Below are 19,143 nucleotides of genomic sequence, written 5' to 3'. Positions count from 1 at the left end.
AACTTAAACCAAGTAAAAGTTCTGATGCTGAAAGCTATAAATACTCACGTGTGTTCAAAATTTGACAAGATGTATTAAACCCCTAGTGACATCAACCTGTATGTCAGTCTGGATTGCAAGATAGTAAAAACGTGCAACATGGCAAACAGAAATTTCCGAGATGACTCAAAAAAAGCCAGAAGACAAAACCAGCTATTCTGAAAGTAGAATAAAAACTTCCTTTAGAAAAACTTCAAAATCTCATAAAAACATGCAGTTATTCTCCATATATTTTTATATGCTCTGTTCTAGTCACCTCAGGACGTTATGAAAATATATGCCCATGCATATCAGAAAATAAATCTTTTTCCATTAGAGAATCACCCATAACAATTATAAAATATCAATGCCTTTTAGAAGAAGACTTATTCTACCTACATCCCAAGCAGAGAAATGCATAGTAGTGGTTTTTTTTCAGAATGCACTTTCTATTATATCTAGATTTTATTTGAGTCTTTTGTTTCTATCTGATTTCATTTGTTATATTGTAGGCCTTTTTACCCTGTGGCGTATTTTTTATTCTTACTTTTTATTTTGTGTATAAGAAAGGATTTTTATTCAAAATGATAAGCTTTAATTTAATTTAGGGATTTTTCTTTTTTACTTTGAAAAAGCCTTTTGATCCGTGAAGTGGAAGAACAATGAAAATGTGTTTTTCAGATTCTGTAAAAGACTGTAACTATATGCCTTTCACATGCCATAAATTTCAGAAGACTAAAGTGCTTTGGACATCAGAACACAAGGTTGGATAATTGCTAAAGAAAACACTCATGGCTCTTAGTGTTCATTTCATCTTGCTACTGGGATAAACCCTGTTAAAACAAATTACTATTATAGGAAAAGTTGCAGAATTGTAAGAATCTGATTGTACTGTATAAAATAGACTGTTCTCCATGATCCTGATTTTGCACAGATCTCCTTAAAAGACCATAAATTAGCCTTTTTCCTTTTTTGCAATGACTTGAAGGTCATCTTGATTTTTAAACTAGCTACAAATGTTATCCTTCACATCCTTGAAAACCCACTAACTGAGCCACTGACAGTACATAAGTCCATTAATAATAAGGCAGATTGAAATTGAACCAATACTAAAAATACTTTTGCCCTGTTACTAAAAAAAAAAAAAAAATTACATGGACATTATTCAAGAAGTCAACCTAGGTAAAAAAACACAAATATAAATTTAAGAAACTGTGAAAAGCAGAAATGAGAAGCGTCTCTGATCCAGAAAATGTTTACAAACAATAAAACTATCACCATTTACTGCAATGTCTTCCTTCAGTAAATCTCAACATAAGTAACTTTAATAACTTAGTTTTGTAGAAAATATATTTTTGTTTCTCCTTTTGCTTAAAGATTGGAACTGTAATTCAGCAAAATGCTGAAGCATGTCCATAAAATCAATTAATTTCCCTAGAACTTCAAAACTAAAATGCTTTAAAAAAAAAGCAATTATATTAAAGATAAGAATAATATAATTTCAAATACATCATTGTACTGAACTCTAGAAAAGCACAGCTGCTTTGTAGCCCTAGGAATTTTGATACCACCTACCATAGTGAGTGACACTGTAGTGACTCTGGTGACAGCAACTTCCATTAATACCTGTTTCCCCTACAAGCACCTGATCTAACTTGCTGCTGGGTTAGTTTCTCAACCCAAAGATAGTTCAGCTGGCAAAACCAAGAGGTCAGTTAGGGGAATGATGGAAGTAATAATTACAGAAGAATTAAGTGTAGTGAAGAGTATGGGGAAGACACATGTAATAAGAAAGGGTTAAATGTAAAACTGTTTATGACTTGCTCTCTCTCACTTGTGCTAACAGGATGCATTTGCGCATGTGGCTGTTTGGGAGCCAGGGCAGGGGGCAGTTCTGCATTACATGAATGAGCTATTTCTCTAAATTTTCCGTGAAAGCAAATAGCTTTCTGTCAGTGTACTTTGTAGTTTCACTTGTGTGTTTAGTAGTTTCTCAGTTCTGTGAATCAAACCTTTCTGCTGCAAGCATGTGGCTAAAACCACAACCTATTTCTACAGCCTGTTGAATGGCTTGGAAAACTTAAGGATGAGCTAGTTCTCTAAGCGTATCTTGCAAGCTCTGTTAGTCAAAATGCTTTTGACAAATAAAAAAGGAAAGCAATGCCTTGGTCAAAGAGTCTCAATTCAAGATTCAAAAGCTGTGCTGTCAGTGTATGAGATGCTCCCAGGCACCTTGCCTGGAACCCACATAAAGGGGGCTGTTTCACGTGGCATGCAAGGGTGTCTGTGGAAAACAGTCACACATCCACCTCTGCAGGGTTAATGGAAATTATAAGCTCCACTGAGAAACTGGCAGTGCTTGTAACTCACGTGAGCGTCTCACACAAGCTATGCCAAGGGATCCAGTTTCTGCCATATTCTGCATCTGCCAAATCCCATGAAGAAAACAGTGAGATTTTCATGGAATTTGCAAAGTTTACAAATGCCCATGACAGTAAAGGAAACTTTATAGTAGCAGAGCTACTGCACCTTAAAAGTTTCCTTAACAAGTGCATTTGAATGTAAGAAGATTTATCTCTGAGATGCCAGCGTTAAATGCTTAATGTATTAAGGAAAAAGCCAGTTTTCTTCTTAGGCTTCATAAAAGCCTGGAGCCAAATGACACCTTAGTGCCACTTGTTCTACCCCCATGCCCTCAGAATACAGTCCAAATAAAATTCTATTAAACAGAATCAGATTACAAATTAAAATCCAGTGATTCAAATAAAATTCAGAATATTTAAATACAATAAAAATAGAAAATACCTATTCACACTTCCACGAACAATCCTAACATACTTGTCATAAACCAAAAATATGTCATTCCATTTTTGCTTTATTTTTTTTTTTTTGCCAGCTGGGGGATCATGAAGGCTATAACCTTTGTAGACGAGTCAGTGTAATATTGATTTTGGCCTTTTGCCTCTGCTCCAGCTTATTCAGAAAGTGTCCTATTGATTCTGAAGGAATTATTTTTGGACTAGTAGGCATGAGAAGAAAAACAAAGTGAGTGTCCTGATTGCTTAGTGGGACTCCATGTTAGGCTGCATGTGTATCTATATTGCACTGACATTCAAAACTGGCAATCAGGTCCATATATTATGTATTACAACAAATACTGCTGCAAGAGTGTGAGCAGAAAACAGGCAGAAAATATAATCCACAAACATGAAACATGATTTGATCATCTCTACACATCTAGGCAGCCAGCTATCGCTACGCGTGGCAACTTTTACAGAAGACTGCTTTATACACAACCTGTAGTCAAAAATGCTCTTACAACATGTGACTATCCAGTCTGACACATGCAAGTTAGACATTTGATATAAACAATAATCCAGTTTTGGAGGGAAAGATTGAGTTGGTTTGTTTGGTTGTCAATAAAATCTATTTTTTACATTTCTAATCTACAAGTCTATCTTTACCACTGTGTCTCTTTTTCTAAATTTTGTCCTTGTCCCCAACTCACAACTGATCAACTTATACTCCTGAAGTTCAGAAACACTTCTTCCAAGTGGTGCTGACAGCACGCTCATTGCGCTGATTCACTCTCTCCAAGGGATAGGTTCAACATGTCTTCTATCCACTTGTTTGTCATTGACCTGACTACTGCATTTGGTCAATAAATGTTAGAATAATTTGTTTCAAGTGACTGTCATCTTTCCCACTAGAATAGAAGTGTTCTGCAAATGAGTGATCTCTCAGTCCAAATAGTATTTATTTTCAGATGTATGTATGTTATCATCATCTCCTTCCTCACCTCCTACTGAAATTCACTGCAAGCAAACACTGCCTAATACAGTACACTTCCTTTAACTAAAAAGAAAAGGCCTGAAGAAAAATACATCTCACATGGGAAATGTTCCCCAAGGAGATATTATTTAATTAGCGAAATACTGAGACCACCACACAGGTTTTTACTCACAGAAGAATACATCCAAGTCTATTTTCCTCTCGGGTGGGATGTAAGGTTTTCAGAAAGACAGAGGATGGGATGGAGAGGAATGTTACGGTTCAGGCTAGAATTAAGCACTGAAAGAGAACAGCCTCAGACTAGTCAAATCTTTACCCCTCTTCTCCCTAAACTGAAAGCAGACACTGGCCTAGGCTATTAGGAATTGGATGGGACTCGTCACAAAAAGGAGGTAATGATTGCTACAAAAGGAAATGGGAGTCTCCCAAAAAGTTAAGTCCCTAGAAAGATTATTAGGCTGTAGCACACAGGGAAGGAAACTTGCTGACTCAGCTTTTACTACACAATGCATGAATTTAGTCCATGCAATCACTCTGTTGTTTTTGGAGAGAACATTACAGCGTTTAGGAAGCACTTGGCTGCAGCTACCACCCAGAAAGCCACTGTCACATAGAAGGCATGGCATATGGTTTAAAAATTTATTTTAAAGACACTGGGTAAATGTAACTGAGAAATAACCGATAAAATCAAACTGTGGGTTGGCAGATGGACAGATGCTGCAACAGGACTCTGTTTTCAGATACTTACAGATGAAATTCCTTTGTAGGAGAATAATCAATCGTAACGGAGAAAGGATAGTACTTTGTAAGAAAAAGTTTAGTTCTGCAGTTTTACAAGTTTAGTGCTTAGGTAGGTCAGTTGCTTCTGACATGTTTGTGTCCACGAAAATGAACAGATTACTAAATCTGGAAGTTTGCCTGATATCTCACACTTTAAGAACAATCTCTCCTTTTCAGTCAGAGTATTTTATTTGGTCACCAGTAACCATTAAATTCCTGAGCTTTACAAAAATACTGGCCTGTCTCGTAATCATTTTTCCTTCTCCATTATTCAGTTAAATAGTTACATAGCTAAAATGTTTATAGTATAGACATTATTACAGTATGGCAATCTGCATGTAGTTTTCTTGAATTAATAGCTTGCTATATCAACATAACTATTATTTAAAAAAACTCCTTGTTTTATCTCTTTGTACCTGTCATACTAAAATTAATACAGTTAGTTGATTACTGCAGAAAATATAGGCAAAATACCAAGATCTCCTATGTAGGGCAAGCAACAATAAAACTCAGTGCCAGAGAACTAAAACCCTGTAGCTTACTGTCTTTCCAACACTATTCACTGCTCTTCAATTTGTGATCTGCACTGTAGCTCTCAGACACACAGATAAGGAAATCACACACAGCTAGCAATCAACAGCAACACTTAAACTCAGAAGGACAGTCTGGTGAAAGTAACATCTTTCTTAAGTTTGTCCACATGTAACGTGATTACTTTCAAAACAGATGTCACTGTAGCTCATGCACAAAAATATCCTCTTCCTCAGCCTACCCCACTTCTCCTAGGGCTACACTAACTAGTGATCCAAAACAAATTTCAGCAGTTGCAGTTAGCTCTAACGTCATGCAGAAGTCTTTAGAGAATCACCAACCTCTCCAGAGATCACACTGTTCAAAGGTACACAAACAACGGCTCTTTCAGCTTTGGCTGCTTGTGTATGCACACCAGAAAGTATTTTTGCTGTTGAGGCTACTGTGACAAGCAATCAAAGGCAACCAACTGAGGAAGAAGCAGAAGAAAAGGGCTGCACTTTGTATGCAAAATGAATTATACCAGACAGGTAAGGGAAACAGACTCCAGAAAATCCTGCAAGAGGAAGGATTATTTCCAAAGACAGATTTAGAGGTTCCTGTCTCATCTAAAGTGCCCTTTCAGCAAGTTTTGAACTTCAAAATCTCAATAAATAAATAATATCTCCCCATTCTATGTTGCCTACTGATACACAATTCTTCTGCACATTTGATTAGTTACAGAAGACCTCAATACATAAGGGTTTGAGAAAGAAAGAAAATATTTTTTGAAAATTTCTTTTGACAATTCAGCATACTAGGTGAAGATCAGTATCACAGTAACATTGCCTTGCTAACTTTCAGCTTTATGCCTTATGCAAAACTTGGTGTTTCTTTAGTGCTCTTCATGAAAAGAATCACATGTAACTATATACAAAGACTATACAACAAACGTAATAATTTAAAATTGTTAAGTCTTTCCTCATGTAATTTATTATTCATTATTTTTATTCACTCTCTCTCTTTCTCTGAAATTTCACAAAATATGCTGCCTGAACAACAGATCATTTCCAGATACAGAGTCACTATAGCACCTAGTTTGCAAAAAAATAACATTTCCCTGTTTTTGTTAAGCAGAAAAAAATGGAAGTGAAAATACAACCATATTATTTTTGTCCTGCTGATGATATAGGTTTTTCAAATTTGTTATTTTTATAGGATTCCCCTAAGTAAACTAGCAGCATAATATCTTTGCAAAACATCAAGCTCTGGTTTAGGAATTAGTATTTTATATGGTGTTAGTATTTTATGTTTAAATTATAGACATATTTTTTTATTGTTGACTAAAATATGATCCTTTCAAGTGAACAGTCCCTAGGAGTGACCCACTTCGAACTTGATTGTAACTAAGTATATGGTTGTAATGTTAGCCTAAACACTACATTTCCAAAGACCTTACAAAGGGGAACAGAAAGATAGAATAAATAACAAATTATAATGAATAAAAAAAATCAAGACTTATTCTGAGAAACTATGTTTCAGGCAAAGGGAAGAAAAAATAATAATTCATGGTTTGCACAAAAAATTACCTTTGACAGAGGAAGTGACAGTGCACAAACACGTCAGCCCTGTCACTGCGGGGTTTCTGCCCTCTGCCCAGACCTTATTGCCTCACTGAAGCCTGCAGTGCCTGGTTTTATGCTCAAAGAGTCTAGAAAACAGCAGGTACCAAAAAGGTCATGAACTGATATTATTTCACTGCTTCACTTTGTGTTTTTTTGACGTTGTGCTGTGTTCTTGTATAAGGCGTGTGATGGCCTTGATCTTCACAATTTCTTTATTAAGTGTGACCACCTGCTTGCTGGGTTGCATGTGATTGCACCCACACACCAAGCAGAAAGGTGCCAACCTGCCCCTGTCTGCTGCCTCTATAACTCCTCTTTTGCTCCCCTCGTTGCCTGCGTGCACTCTCATGGCAAAGAGGAAGGACAAGCGAGTTGGAGGAACATGACTAGTAAGTGAGAGTAAAATAGAAAGAGACTGAGCAGACGGGGAGCAACTAATAATGCAAGAGGGGAACAGAGTGAGGGAAAAAAAGGACAAGTCAGTGTCAGAGTGAACAAGGAGGATAGGGTTGTGAGGAAGGCTTCGCTCACAGCTTTTAAACATGACCCTGCACCATCATTCTTTGAGCATTAGGAAAAAAAAAGAGAGATTTTCTTATAGTTAAAATACAATTTTATCTACTTTGCTCCAGATACTGAGTTCTGTGTTACCCGGCCTGTTTCTGAGCATAAAATAGCTCATCACATTTAGACCTGCTACAGAGTGACTTTGTTTGCAAGCAAATTAAGAAAAACCAGGTTACGCAGAGTAACCTGATAACTCAAAACAACTCCCTTGACCAGAAAGCCGGAGCCCAAGCATAGGATCGGTTGTAATCTTCCCAAAAGAGAGGACAAAACTTTGGAAAGAGCACAAGACAGGCAGAAGCAGGTGAAAACTCACCACTAGAGCAGTTGGGTCCTCCCCAGCCAGGCTCACACTGACAGGTGTTCGGAGCAATACAGCGACCGTGGACACATTTATCAGCACAATGAGCTGTCAGAGAAGGAAATAAAAAAAAAAAAAAAGTAGTAAAGAAGAGGTCCTAGCAGTAGGGAAAATTTTCTACATTTTAAAAGCAAAATAAACATCAGTGCATTGTATGTTTGATGTCAGCTCTTCAAAATAAATGTTCTTACTTCACTCTCTTCTATTTCTCCTAAGTTTGAAGGCTTCAACTAAAACTATTGTGGTGCTACTTAAATAGCTTTGCATTTGACAAAGAGAAAATTGTCCACATTTAATGAAAAAAGAACCACAGTATGATACAGGTTGGAAATTCATCTGAACGTGGTCCTGGGCAAGAGGCTCTAGGTGGCCCTGTCTGAGCAGGGAAGTTGGACAAGTTGACTTCCACAGGTCACTTCCAACCTCAACCATACTTCTCTGAAGTAAACTCTCACACTAAGAAAAAGAGGCAAATTTCTGCACATGTAAAAAGAGGGGATCTCTTGCAACAGCCTGGATAAAGTACGATTTGCAACACATCAGTATTTTAATGTTGATTTTTCTGAATGGTTGCACAGTTCAAATGAAATAGAACAAAACATTAATAATGATTACGGTAAGGCATGAGTTATAAATGCTATGAATCACTGCAACCTTTATTCTAAGTGCTAAGCAGAGCTGCTTGAAATTTTTCTTTCTTTCTTTTTTTTTTTTTTTTATAACTTGCAAGCATGTGTTTCTACAGTTAACACTTACTTTGAAACAGAGCTTTTATTTTTTAAGAAAAACTTGAAATGGCTTTAATAACCAGCACATCGATGTAACTGACTCAGAATGCAACACACTAAAGAGGAAGAAGAATCTGCAATCAGCAACAGTTTCCTGGCATCGTATTCATCATGAAATACCCTTAACTTTCCAAAATATATACACTGTAATACTTTTTACTTGTTTGACCAACAATAAAAGTCAAAACATGTGCACACGATGAGAATTTTCTTTGTACAAACATTTCCAGAGAAACTATGTCAGAAATCTGATTGGTATACCAGTGAATTCAAGGTGAACGATGGGAATAAGACAAAGTTGGTGTTTACAAGAAATTTGATGGGACTACATGTGAGTCATTTCAGTTCCAAATGGATTGAAAATGCACTATAGTAATTAGGAAAAATGCTTGCAAAATGTCCTGGTTTTTTCTTAATTAAACATGCTGAAGCACAGTGGTCATCTTCGTATTTTGTGTGGCCAAGAAAAAGGAACACCACACAGAGATCAATCACATTAAAATCTTTGGTTATCTGGGATCTCAGACATTAATTGCATATTTTTACAGCCTTGAATTTTAATTCTCAACTTTTATTTCTAAATCTACTTTTCAGATGTGCATTAAAATGATCTTCATTAGAAATCAACAGGGAGAATATAAATTTTTAAACATTAGATAATACAAGATATTAATACAAAGCTATTTCATTGTTCTCAATTCATTTATTGTTAAAATAATGCCTCTAAGAAATACATCACAATTTCCATTGGTTTTAAAGCTAGGCAGGAATTACTTGTATCTTTGAAGATTCTTGACTAGCAAGTGCTGCCTTGGGCATTGAAGCTCTCCCTAAAACAAATGTGTGAAAATTCTTACCTGTAAACCATAAGACAACAGACAGTAGCTGTACACACACACATCTCTGCATGTGCACATGTATGAATAACTTAGTGAATACTAACATAATTAACCCAAATTCCTGAGCACTAAGGCAATAATAAATTAAATTATTAAAAAATAATAAAGCAAAATTCCATTGCATACTCTGTGAGACAGATGGAAAAAAATACAAAAATCAAAATGTTGCAAGAAACTGGACCCAGCAGGAGGTAGAGAGAATCGCCTTCCACTGCCCCTTACGGTATGCTGAATGTGTAGCTCCTTCCTACAGACCCTATATAACAGCATATGCTATGGCGCTGCGCAAATACTGGCGCTAACCAATTACTTCCAATAATAAAACAGTTGTCTTAGAGCAAATGTACAACAGATGAAACTTTGGGTGTATACAACACAGAGACATCTCGCAAGTTAGAGGTGTATTCTTTTCTTAGCCACAAAAGCATAAACCAACAGTAGCTTCTCTTCAGCCACTGAAGTGGTGTTTCAATTTTCCAGTAGTAGAATGTAAATCAAACACATGTAATTCTTTGCTTTGAAGAAGCTAAAGTAAAACAAATAATGGTTCAAAAAATGTTCAAGATATACAGAAGAATGAAAGATATCCAATGTTTCCTTTTTTAAAAAAATATAATGACCTAAAATGTATCTGATCAAAGAATGATTTCTTTCTACAAACTGAATATACATAAAAACCTATTTTGTAACCAAAATAAGTTATTCTCTAGGCACCTTATGAGCTAACTGATTCTTGTCAACTGAATCCTAGTAAACATCCCTAAAAGACAGCATCTGTAAAAAAATTATTGCACTGAACATGGAGGAAAGAAAACCAAAATTTACTACATGACCTACAAAAAAGTGTAAGGTGAGGACGACTTGACAGGCCCTTGAACAAGATAAAACACACGAATGATATCAGTGACAGAGAAACTATTTTCTCTTAGTTTTCTATGGAATTGTTGGGCATGATATAAGAAAATACTTATGTGCAAGAGCAGGCAAAAAACTTAACATGAAGTCTTTCTGATACCAAGCAGTGTAAAGAAGTACCAAAAATTCACTGGCAGCAGTAAATTGCGTAAGTCAGGTATTCTTCTTTTTTAAAGGAAAAATAAATTATCATATGAAAAGCAATCTGATCTTACTGCTGCATATTTCCTTTTACATCTTATTTCCCCTCTTCTTCTATGTCTTATTGTTTCTTCCAAAATCTTCTCTAAGATCTTGCCTTGTCCAAGAGGCTATTTCAGTGGATTATATCCTTTCGTTTTCTTAAAAAAACAAAAGGTAGATTTGCTCTTTCTGATTATAGAGTATTAGCCAGCTTGAAGTATCTATAAAGTAGCTGCTGCTGCATGTACACTTCCCTGTAGCAGCCCTTTCCATACCATGGGAGGAGCTGCCCCATCCCCTGGACACAAGGCCACGAGGATGCTTGAGCTCTGCTCCCACCTCAGTTGCAGGCACTGGTATTTCTGTAACCAGCTGAATGAACATGCCCTGCTGAGGAAGCTCAGAAAACTAAATCAATGTGTAAAGACATGTGTAACCCCCACAAGCCATCAACACCATTATTACAGCAAGCTGAAAGCAATTTGAGACAAGGGCTTGGCCAACGTGCTCACAGACCTGCCTTAGCACCACAGCTTCAGGAGGGGAGCTCCTACCAGGAGGGTTAAGGGAGCCGTGATAGAGGCATAGAATGTATAATACAATTTTAGGTCAAGTTGCCACTTACAAACACTGATCACGTGTCTCATATCAATGAAGAGAGGGAGATGGTGCTCCAGCTCAAGAGGAGATTGCAATTGAAAGCCTACTTATACGGTGATGGGCTCCCACAGACCCCCTGCTGTGCAAAGGCAGATTGCTCCTCCACTGCTATACCTGCTTGCAGCTGAGTGGAGTAACTCCTGTGCTTCATACAACTTCCGCTTCCACTTCTGAACTAGAGCATATGTGAAGAGTGGAACATAATAAGACTTGAAATTTCTGAATTGCATTTTATGAATCTGCTCTCCATGATTAAGAAAGTGCCATGAAGTTATTTCATTATAAGTCACCATAAATGACACTTAGACAGCTGTGTATTGCATTATCTGATGTTAAAAGTTTAGACAGTTTACAGTACAACAGTTATTTTTAATTTAGAGAGAACAAACAAAACAAAAATTTCCATGTGAGTAACAAAAAAGGCCTGCTTATAGATTTTCCATATATATATATATATATTCCATAAATAATATATCTACTGAATCCAAAGATAAAACACAAAAGGAATTTTCAGCAAAAAGTGAAAATATTACACAAGTGTCACCTACTGAAAGTTATCAGGAACAAATATGGAAGTTAGAGTCACAATTCCACAGAAATCTTGTATCCTAAGACGAATTCAAATTCATCAGTCCAGAGCAGACTCCAAAAGACTAAAAAAGAAACCCAGTTAACTTTCAGCCAGTGCTTTTCTCTGGCTGTTAGTCATTCTTTTCCTTTGCAAATACAACATTTTCAGACTTTAGCAACATGAGGCTGGCACATTCTTGCAATTCTTCATGCAATGACAATTCTCTTCCTTCTGTAGACAGTGAAGTGGCCCTACCACTAGTAAGTACTACCTCTAGGGGAACAGTGACTGGTGAGTATTCACAGTGTAGATTCCTAATTGCTATTTTTAAAAGGAAGTCACAAGATTTCAGTTCATCACTGTATGCACTGAAGTGCTGAATCAGACCAAAATCATCTACCAGTAGATTTTCTAATTGAGCTTTCTAAACTGAGAAGTCAAATAAAGGAACAAACAAACAAACAAAAGAACTCCAACAGCACCACAAATATTTTAGGCTTTTAGAAGCATTGTACTTCCTCCACTAAGTAAAAAAGAGTACATACTGCACGGAAAATAAAACTACCCTGATAGAAATGCTGTGCACACTGCAGAGCAGCAACAGCATAAAGGGAGATATTAGCAGCACTTCAAATGGCTTTGATTCTCTTCTATCTTCGCATAAGGAAAAGGGGGGAGGTGCATGTGTGTTTTCCAACATGGTCTCCATTTTCTTGGAGAAAAATATTGTGTACTGGATTTCTGCCAATGATATTTCTGCCACAATGACACCGGAGAAGAGTCCTCCCCATATCGCTATCTTTTACCATTTGATCTCAGCTGACAGCATGATACTTGCTTTCCAAGTTAAACTGTATGACTAGTATCTTCACAGCGTATGCACGCATCCTTACTCTAGTATGTACAAGTTCACTACAAAGAAAGCTGTCTGAAAAAATAGAAAGCATTAAATACTTGCTGCTTTCTATTAACTACTGAGCTCCTCCTTTGCCCTGAATCCTCAGCTCTAACTTATGATCATGAGGACTGAAGGTCTCTCAATGCCTTCCAGGGTCATTCCAGAATTCCAGAATCAAATAAACGCAAAGTTAGCTCCACTGAAGGATCTTTATTTTGACATAATTTGAAGTCTGAGGCATTCCAAAATTGCTTCAATATTGGCATCTTTTTAGGTAGTAACAGTAAAAAATTAATACATTCAATGTGATCTGAATTTACTAGGTTCTGGGTATTACTATGTGAATATAAAATGAATTTACTACATATACTATAGCTACATAAAAGCTGTAGTCACATAAGACAGTCATCATTGCACTTCTCATGTGATCAGTCAAACTGTTATATACTTCAAAAAGTGTACTACTTAATCAAAAAATTAAACATGATCATTCATATGTGCTGAAAAATAACCAAATGTCATTAGAAATTGGTTCTTATAAGTCACATTAAAAGCCAAATACACGTTAAAGCCAAAAATGTTTAAAAAAATGGCAATCTGACCTCAGGTAGATCCCCTTTTTTTTTAAGTTTTTTTTTTAAATTATCATTTTGACCTTGCTTTTTCATGTGCACAAAACACTTTAAATCAAAGATCTGACTGCTTCTTTTTCGAATTCCAGGAACTGCTGTAAAACAAAATATACACGAGGATAGTGTGATGTGTTATGACATTCACAGGGCACAATTTTGCAGGGATACAAATAAATCCTGTTAGTCACCTCCAGTATGTACCTCACAACAAGCAGAAAGGCACAAGTTAAGAAACTATTTTGCATTTGTATTGAAAAAATAAATTTAAGTTACATATTAATATTTATTTTCAGACTCTTGTTTATCAGTAAAGAGCAAAGACTCATCCACCACACTGCTGTCTCCTAAATGGAGTTTCAAAATCCAGTGGCACTGGTAAATCTCTTGTTATCCATTATTTTGCAGAATGTTTTCCTTGACAAGCTTCTCCATAAGCACAAGGTTCTGTGCTTAACCACTGTCATTATAGTCATAAGGCAGACAATAAAGCAATGAATATATCTCCATTTTTCTCATTCTCATCTCAGAAAAAGCCACCAGGTAAAGCAGTGTGTCTTAGAGAGTTAGGCGGAAAACATGCTGTTACAGAGCCAGCCTTTCACACATGACTCAGTCCAGGTCCCACTCCAGGGTGCTGGGAGCGTGCTGGCGGGTTCCCCATGCAGATCAGATGAGTTGGGGTTGGACTTGGGGACTTCATGCCGAGCTTCACACAAGAGGAGCCAAAGCAGCTGCCAAAAAAGCTCACATGCTGTGGCCTTCCCAATAAGCTGAGCTTTTCACTTTTTTCTCTTGGCAGGGCTTGCCAATCAGTTGCCTGTTGAAAAACTGGATGGCAAGCCCAAGGGCAGCCCCTACAGCCTAGAGGCTCCAGCCCTTCACCAGTCTGCTCTTACAAGGCCCCACATTTCCAGAAAAAATCAGCTATGCTGTCCCTCTGACATTGTTCTTTAAGGTTCTGCAGGTTTTTAAGCCTCTCATTATTAGAAGAGCTGAAGCACAATCAAGGAATGGTTACAGCTGTTTTCCACTATGACGCATGCCCTTTCTTTCTCTTTGCACAGGTCAACATCACAAATGACATTACAGATGAAGAACTGCCCTGATGAGCCCAGTTTTTCAAAGAAATTAAAAGATTAAGAGACTTGGTTCCCTGACTTCTGGAAAACTTACATTGCAGTCTGTGCTGCACATGTGCATTCACAGGGACAAATAATCTGAAATACTATTGAATTAATCTCATTTTTAGACTTATGCATTTGCCCCTCTTGAAGGATATGCTATCCTTCACAATTGCTTAGCTACCACAAGTTCCTTGCTGTCAGTCCTGCCAACACAAGCATCTAGCTACCCAACCTGCTGTATGACTTCAAACAACTCTATGTTAAACTACTAACCACACACTTCCAGGGATCTGGATTAACACCTCCTCTGTTTTCATTCTGCCATTCCACTAGGCTCTTGAATGAATACCATTTTAAGAACTGGAGCTTCATAGATCTGCATAAGGCCATACAAAAGAGAAAAATTGAGAGCTGAGCCATGGTGACTGCCAGCCTCTGGACACAGCTCTTCTCTCTTTAGACTTAGGGAGATGTGGCAACAGGAGCATGTGCCACCTGAAAAAGTGGTGCTGCTGCCTTCAAACAGTTGTTACAGATCTGTGCATCTGCAAGAGCAGCTAAGCATAGGCATCAGCTGGGGCCCACACTAAGGAGAAAAACCTTTTATTTCCCTTTTGGTTTTGAACCTCGTATTTATTTACTGTGTTGGAAAAAGCACTGACACTTGTGGTGTGCATTTTCCATATGATCATTAGTTAGAATCACATCAAGGTTGGTTACTTAAGACATCTGAGATCCAATTATCCTGTCATTTGCATATGCACAACACCAATTGACCTCAATGAGAGCTGCACATGCACCACTGATGAATAACTGAGCCCCCATAACTCAAACTCCACAAGTCGCCCATCAAAGGGGAGTCAAACTAGCATTGTGATAAACATATGGAATTTCAAAGCAAAAAGAAGCTAAACTTACGGACACACATTTCCCTGCTTTCATAAAATCCAGGGCAGCACTGCGATTTACGCCTATACATTGTTTTTTCACCATGTCTGTAGGCAGTACGGTAACTGATCCTAAAGAAAAGAATGAGTGGTTGTTACATACTATTCATGGTTCAGGAAAAAAAACAATACATACTCTTACACATTTTAAAAAAAACATTCAGGTATCAGTAAGAGGAGAGAAAAAAGCTCAAAGAGACTGTGATTTATCTGTTGCTGAGTTAAAGAGTCCTAGTGGTTCCTCAACAAGTCTTATGTCCATGGGTGTCCAGGAAAAAAAGTTAAGGGTTTTGACTACTTAACTAATATGCCAACTAGAGCATCACTGCCTTTCCATCAGCATCCCCTATGGAGGCTAAAGGCTGGCAATACAAAGCAGTTTGCTGGATCATTACAGCTATCAGTTTCCAAAGGAAAGACTTCTGGAGATCATCTTCCCAAGGGTAAGTCAGTTTTCTAGGGGCAGAGAAGAAAAATTCTGGTTAAGGCAAGAATGGGGACCTCAAGGGGCAGCTCAGACCTCCTGAGCAGCTGGCAGTGCTGCATACCTCTGGCCAGGGGGGAGGCTGTGTTTTGCCAAACACAGCCCTGCAGGGCAGTCGTGAGCAGCACACAGAGAAATCAGCATATAAACCCGGCAAGAACTGCAGAAAATATAGCTTCCTCCTGACACATGCAAGCAGTATATATCAGAAGTGGGCTCTCCCACCACTCTCTCCTCTCTGCTCCTCACCATGTCCATAAATCTTCCCCCCCAAGCTCTCCTGGCTGCTGACCACCTACTCTCCCAAGCACTAAACAGACCCCCACAACACCTGACAGCCTGAACTCCCAGAAAAGAACTGCTTGTATATAAATGGCATCACAGGTAAAGAAAGTGTAATCTCTCTTTGAACTAAGTATCTGCTTTTTACATCCTATCTGTCCTGACCTGTCTCCTCCAACTGCTGTGCCCCAGGGAGCCTTTGCCACTGCTGATGGTTCATACTTATGAGCATATTCCTCTGAGAAAAATGCTTTTTCCAGCTGTCACCAGTTTTTAATCATTCACTCCTTGCTTACTTTCTGCAAGTACAAGTAGTTTCCTTTAACAAATCATTTTCTTTTCCTTTCAAGTAGCATAAACTTTCCCCTGAACATAAGGTTGCAAGCAGCAAGGGGTCTGTCATGACATTTCTGAACAGATACACCTCGCAGGGTCTGGGAAATTTAATTTTGTGCATTGCACACTTTTTCCCAACCTGTTCATTTTCTGTTAGCACTCTATGGGATGACACACCTGCCAATAAAACGTATGTGACATTGCTTGGACAAGCATTTTCCAGTTGACACAGACCACAGCAATTAGACAGACTAGTCACTATAGCCAAAATAGCCTACATATTATGCTTGATTTTGAAAGACACAAAATATCTACAATATCAGCAGCTTGACAATATTAACAATGATACGTCACCTGTGTCGTGTGCACTTAAACCAGTTTAGGATGTCAGTACAACTGGTGTAGTAAATTTGATCAAAAGGATGTGGATATGACTCTTGGACTGTAACTGAATAACTGGGGAGAGAGAGAGAGAAGACAGGTGATCAAGCAAGTCTTTTATAGCAACAGTCTGATTTAAATAAGTCTTTTACAGAAACCTGGTGTAGAAAGCAATAAGTATAACAAAATACTCACGTGCAATAAAAACTCACAGAAAGTTCAAGTTTAGGTAAAACATGAACCAGCTAATTTTATAAAACAGGAGATATTAATTAAAAGGTTTTTCTTCCACCAAACAAAGAAAAATATATATGTGGAGAGCCACCATGACTCTACTATGTAATATATTTCATTAAATATTACTACTAGACATTTAAATAAAAGTAACGCAAGCCTAAATTTAAAAAAAAAAATCAAAACACCTGTGTCTCAAATGAGCAGCAAATTGAAGTAGTGTGTAGTACATGTTCTCCTGCGGCAATAAAATTTTACTAACATCACTGAATAGTTGGAAAACTAGTTCAGTGCCAGAAAACAAGGTTTCTTCTGTTACAGAAAATAGAAAAATTTCACTGGATTTTCTGAGAAATTTCTTTTACAAACTGTAGCTGTGCCCATAGAAAAGCATATTCTTTGGTAGTGGAAAGGTCTACCAGTAGAAAGGTCTGCTGGTGTATTTAGATACCGAGTGTTAGTACAGAAATACACCTAAATAATAATTACTGAAAAATTATATAACAATCATGCCATCAAACAGCCTATTCAGCAACCTGAAATTAAGAAATATAAAGTCCATACCTTATTTTGTTTACCAGCTAATTTTTAAATGGGAATATTATTTTTTTTTCAGAAATACTATACTGAAGTCCTACTATTATTTTCTGTCAAAATGTTAAGTGCAGTGCCCCAGAAATAAATCTACAATCTGAAGTCTGGAGCCTCCAGAGCTGTCAGTGGGGCGAGAGGAACAGAGCCCTGTTGTAAAAGGGAAAAATATTGAATCATCCTAGAAAACTCTTCAGCAGGCTGTTTGTGCTGGCAGTCAGTCCTCGATTGCGCAAGGGGCTTAGAAAATACAGGAATGCACAGCAAGTTCCTGTGGCAGGACTAATTCCCCAAGCCAGCCAAAACACTCACTAAGTATGTAGCCTTTCACTCACTTTCACTCACACTTTCTTTGACCTCTTAACACGTATTGTAGGGTAAGAGCCACAACCTCCTCTTCCAACTGTCAGCATCTATTCTGAGGGAAAACACATTTCGACCCACTAACTCTAGCTGCCCAGAACCTACTCCCTGTTTTTCCTACGTCCATATGAAACTAAGTAACCCTAATTCATCCAGCTGTCCGACCTAGTCCCACAAAACGGTGATGGGATGCTGACTCTTGCCTGAGGCTCTGTGCTCCTTGTTCAAGGCACCGAATGTTCTACCTGTTATTGCTGTGATCACAGTTCATTTGTAGAGACTGGCTGGGGTAGATTTATTTAAAGTACACAGTACTGACAGTGACAGCAGTAATAAAGAGCTTGTACCTGGGATTTTACCCTTTCATACTTATTCACCTGTGTTGCCTGCTCTGAGCAACAGCATGAATGTTTTGGTAAGTTTACCTGGAGTTCCTCCCCATGTCTGACACTCATCAGAAGAAGGAAAAAAATTCCTGCAACAAAATGAGCATGCTTCCTAGATATATTTTTCCTTCTGCAGACTGTGATTAGTTTGTTTCAAAACACGTTATGGAATGTAAATAGTTAAATTTGGGATTATTTTTTCCCCCCCGCCATTTGGCTTTTGCTGCATGGCAGCTTCCTTCTGTAATGGACTATTCATGCGGTTTTACAAGAAAACTGCAGCTGCCTGTCGAGGTTCCAATGAGCCAAGGCCTTGTGATGTCTCAAAGCATTTCGGTTGTAGGCTCCTAGTCCTATCCCTTGCTGATAAGAAGAAGCAAAGAATCCACTGAAGGCTTTACTCCCTTCACTAACAAAGGACCTAGTCTTGCTCTTACAACAAAGTAGCAAACCCTTATGGCAGCTTCCTTCTGTAATGGACTATTCATGCGGTTTTACAAGAAAACTGCAGCTGCCTGTCGAGGTTCCAATGAGCCAAGGCCTTGTGATGTCTCAAAGCATTTCGGTTGTAGGCTCCTAGTCCTATCCCTTGCTGATAAGAAGAAGCAAAGAATCCACTGAAGGCTTTACTCCCTTCACTAACAAAGGACCTAGTCTTGCTCTTACAACAAAGTAGCAAACCCTTGCTGAGTAAGGCCCCTGCCTCTAGCTTGACGGTGCCAAAGTTAATCTAATACAGGGTCCGCACAACCTCCAACCCAATTGGTTGACAGGGTTAATGCTACCCTTCCCCTCTTGCACATGGCAGAAAGATGG

General features: G+C 38.0%; 1 protein-coding gene across 1 annotated transcript in view; it reads right to left on the bottom strand.

Annotated features, from left to right (window-relative positions):
- The window catches only part of MEGF10 (multiple EGF-like-domains 10), a gene marked incomplete at its 5' end in the record, with an annotated part of 70,021 nt that extends 53,193 nt beyond the window's left edge, over positions 1-16,828 (bottom strand). Inside the window, 3 exons of the mRNA XM_010082048.1 lie at positions 7,609-7,701; positions 15,242-15,342; positions 16,727-16,828. Coding sequence (XP_010080350.1) covers positions 7,609-7,701; positions 15,242-15,342; positions 16,727-16,828 — 296 coding nt within the window. The remainder of the gene's footprint in view (positions 1-7,608; positions 7,702-15,241; positions 15,343-16,726) is intronic.
- Positions 16,829-19,143: the final 2,315 nt, after the last annotated feature.

The sequence above is a fragment of the Pterocles gutturalis genome, unplaced genomic scaffold (genome assembly GCF_000699245.1).
Source record: "Pterocles gutturalis isolate BGI_N339 unplaced genomic scaffold, ASM69924v1 scaffold11569, whole genome shotgun sequence".
Classification (NCBI taxonomy): domain Eukaryota; kingdom Metazoa; phylum Chordata; class Aves; order Pterocliformes; family Pteroclidae; genus Pterocles; species Pterocles gutturalis.
Note: the sequence above shows the minus strand (reverse complement) of the source record. Positions and strands in the feature narration are given on the sequence as shown.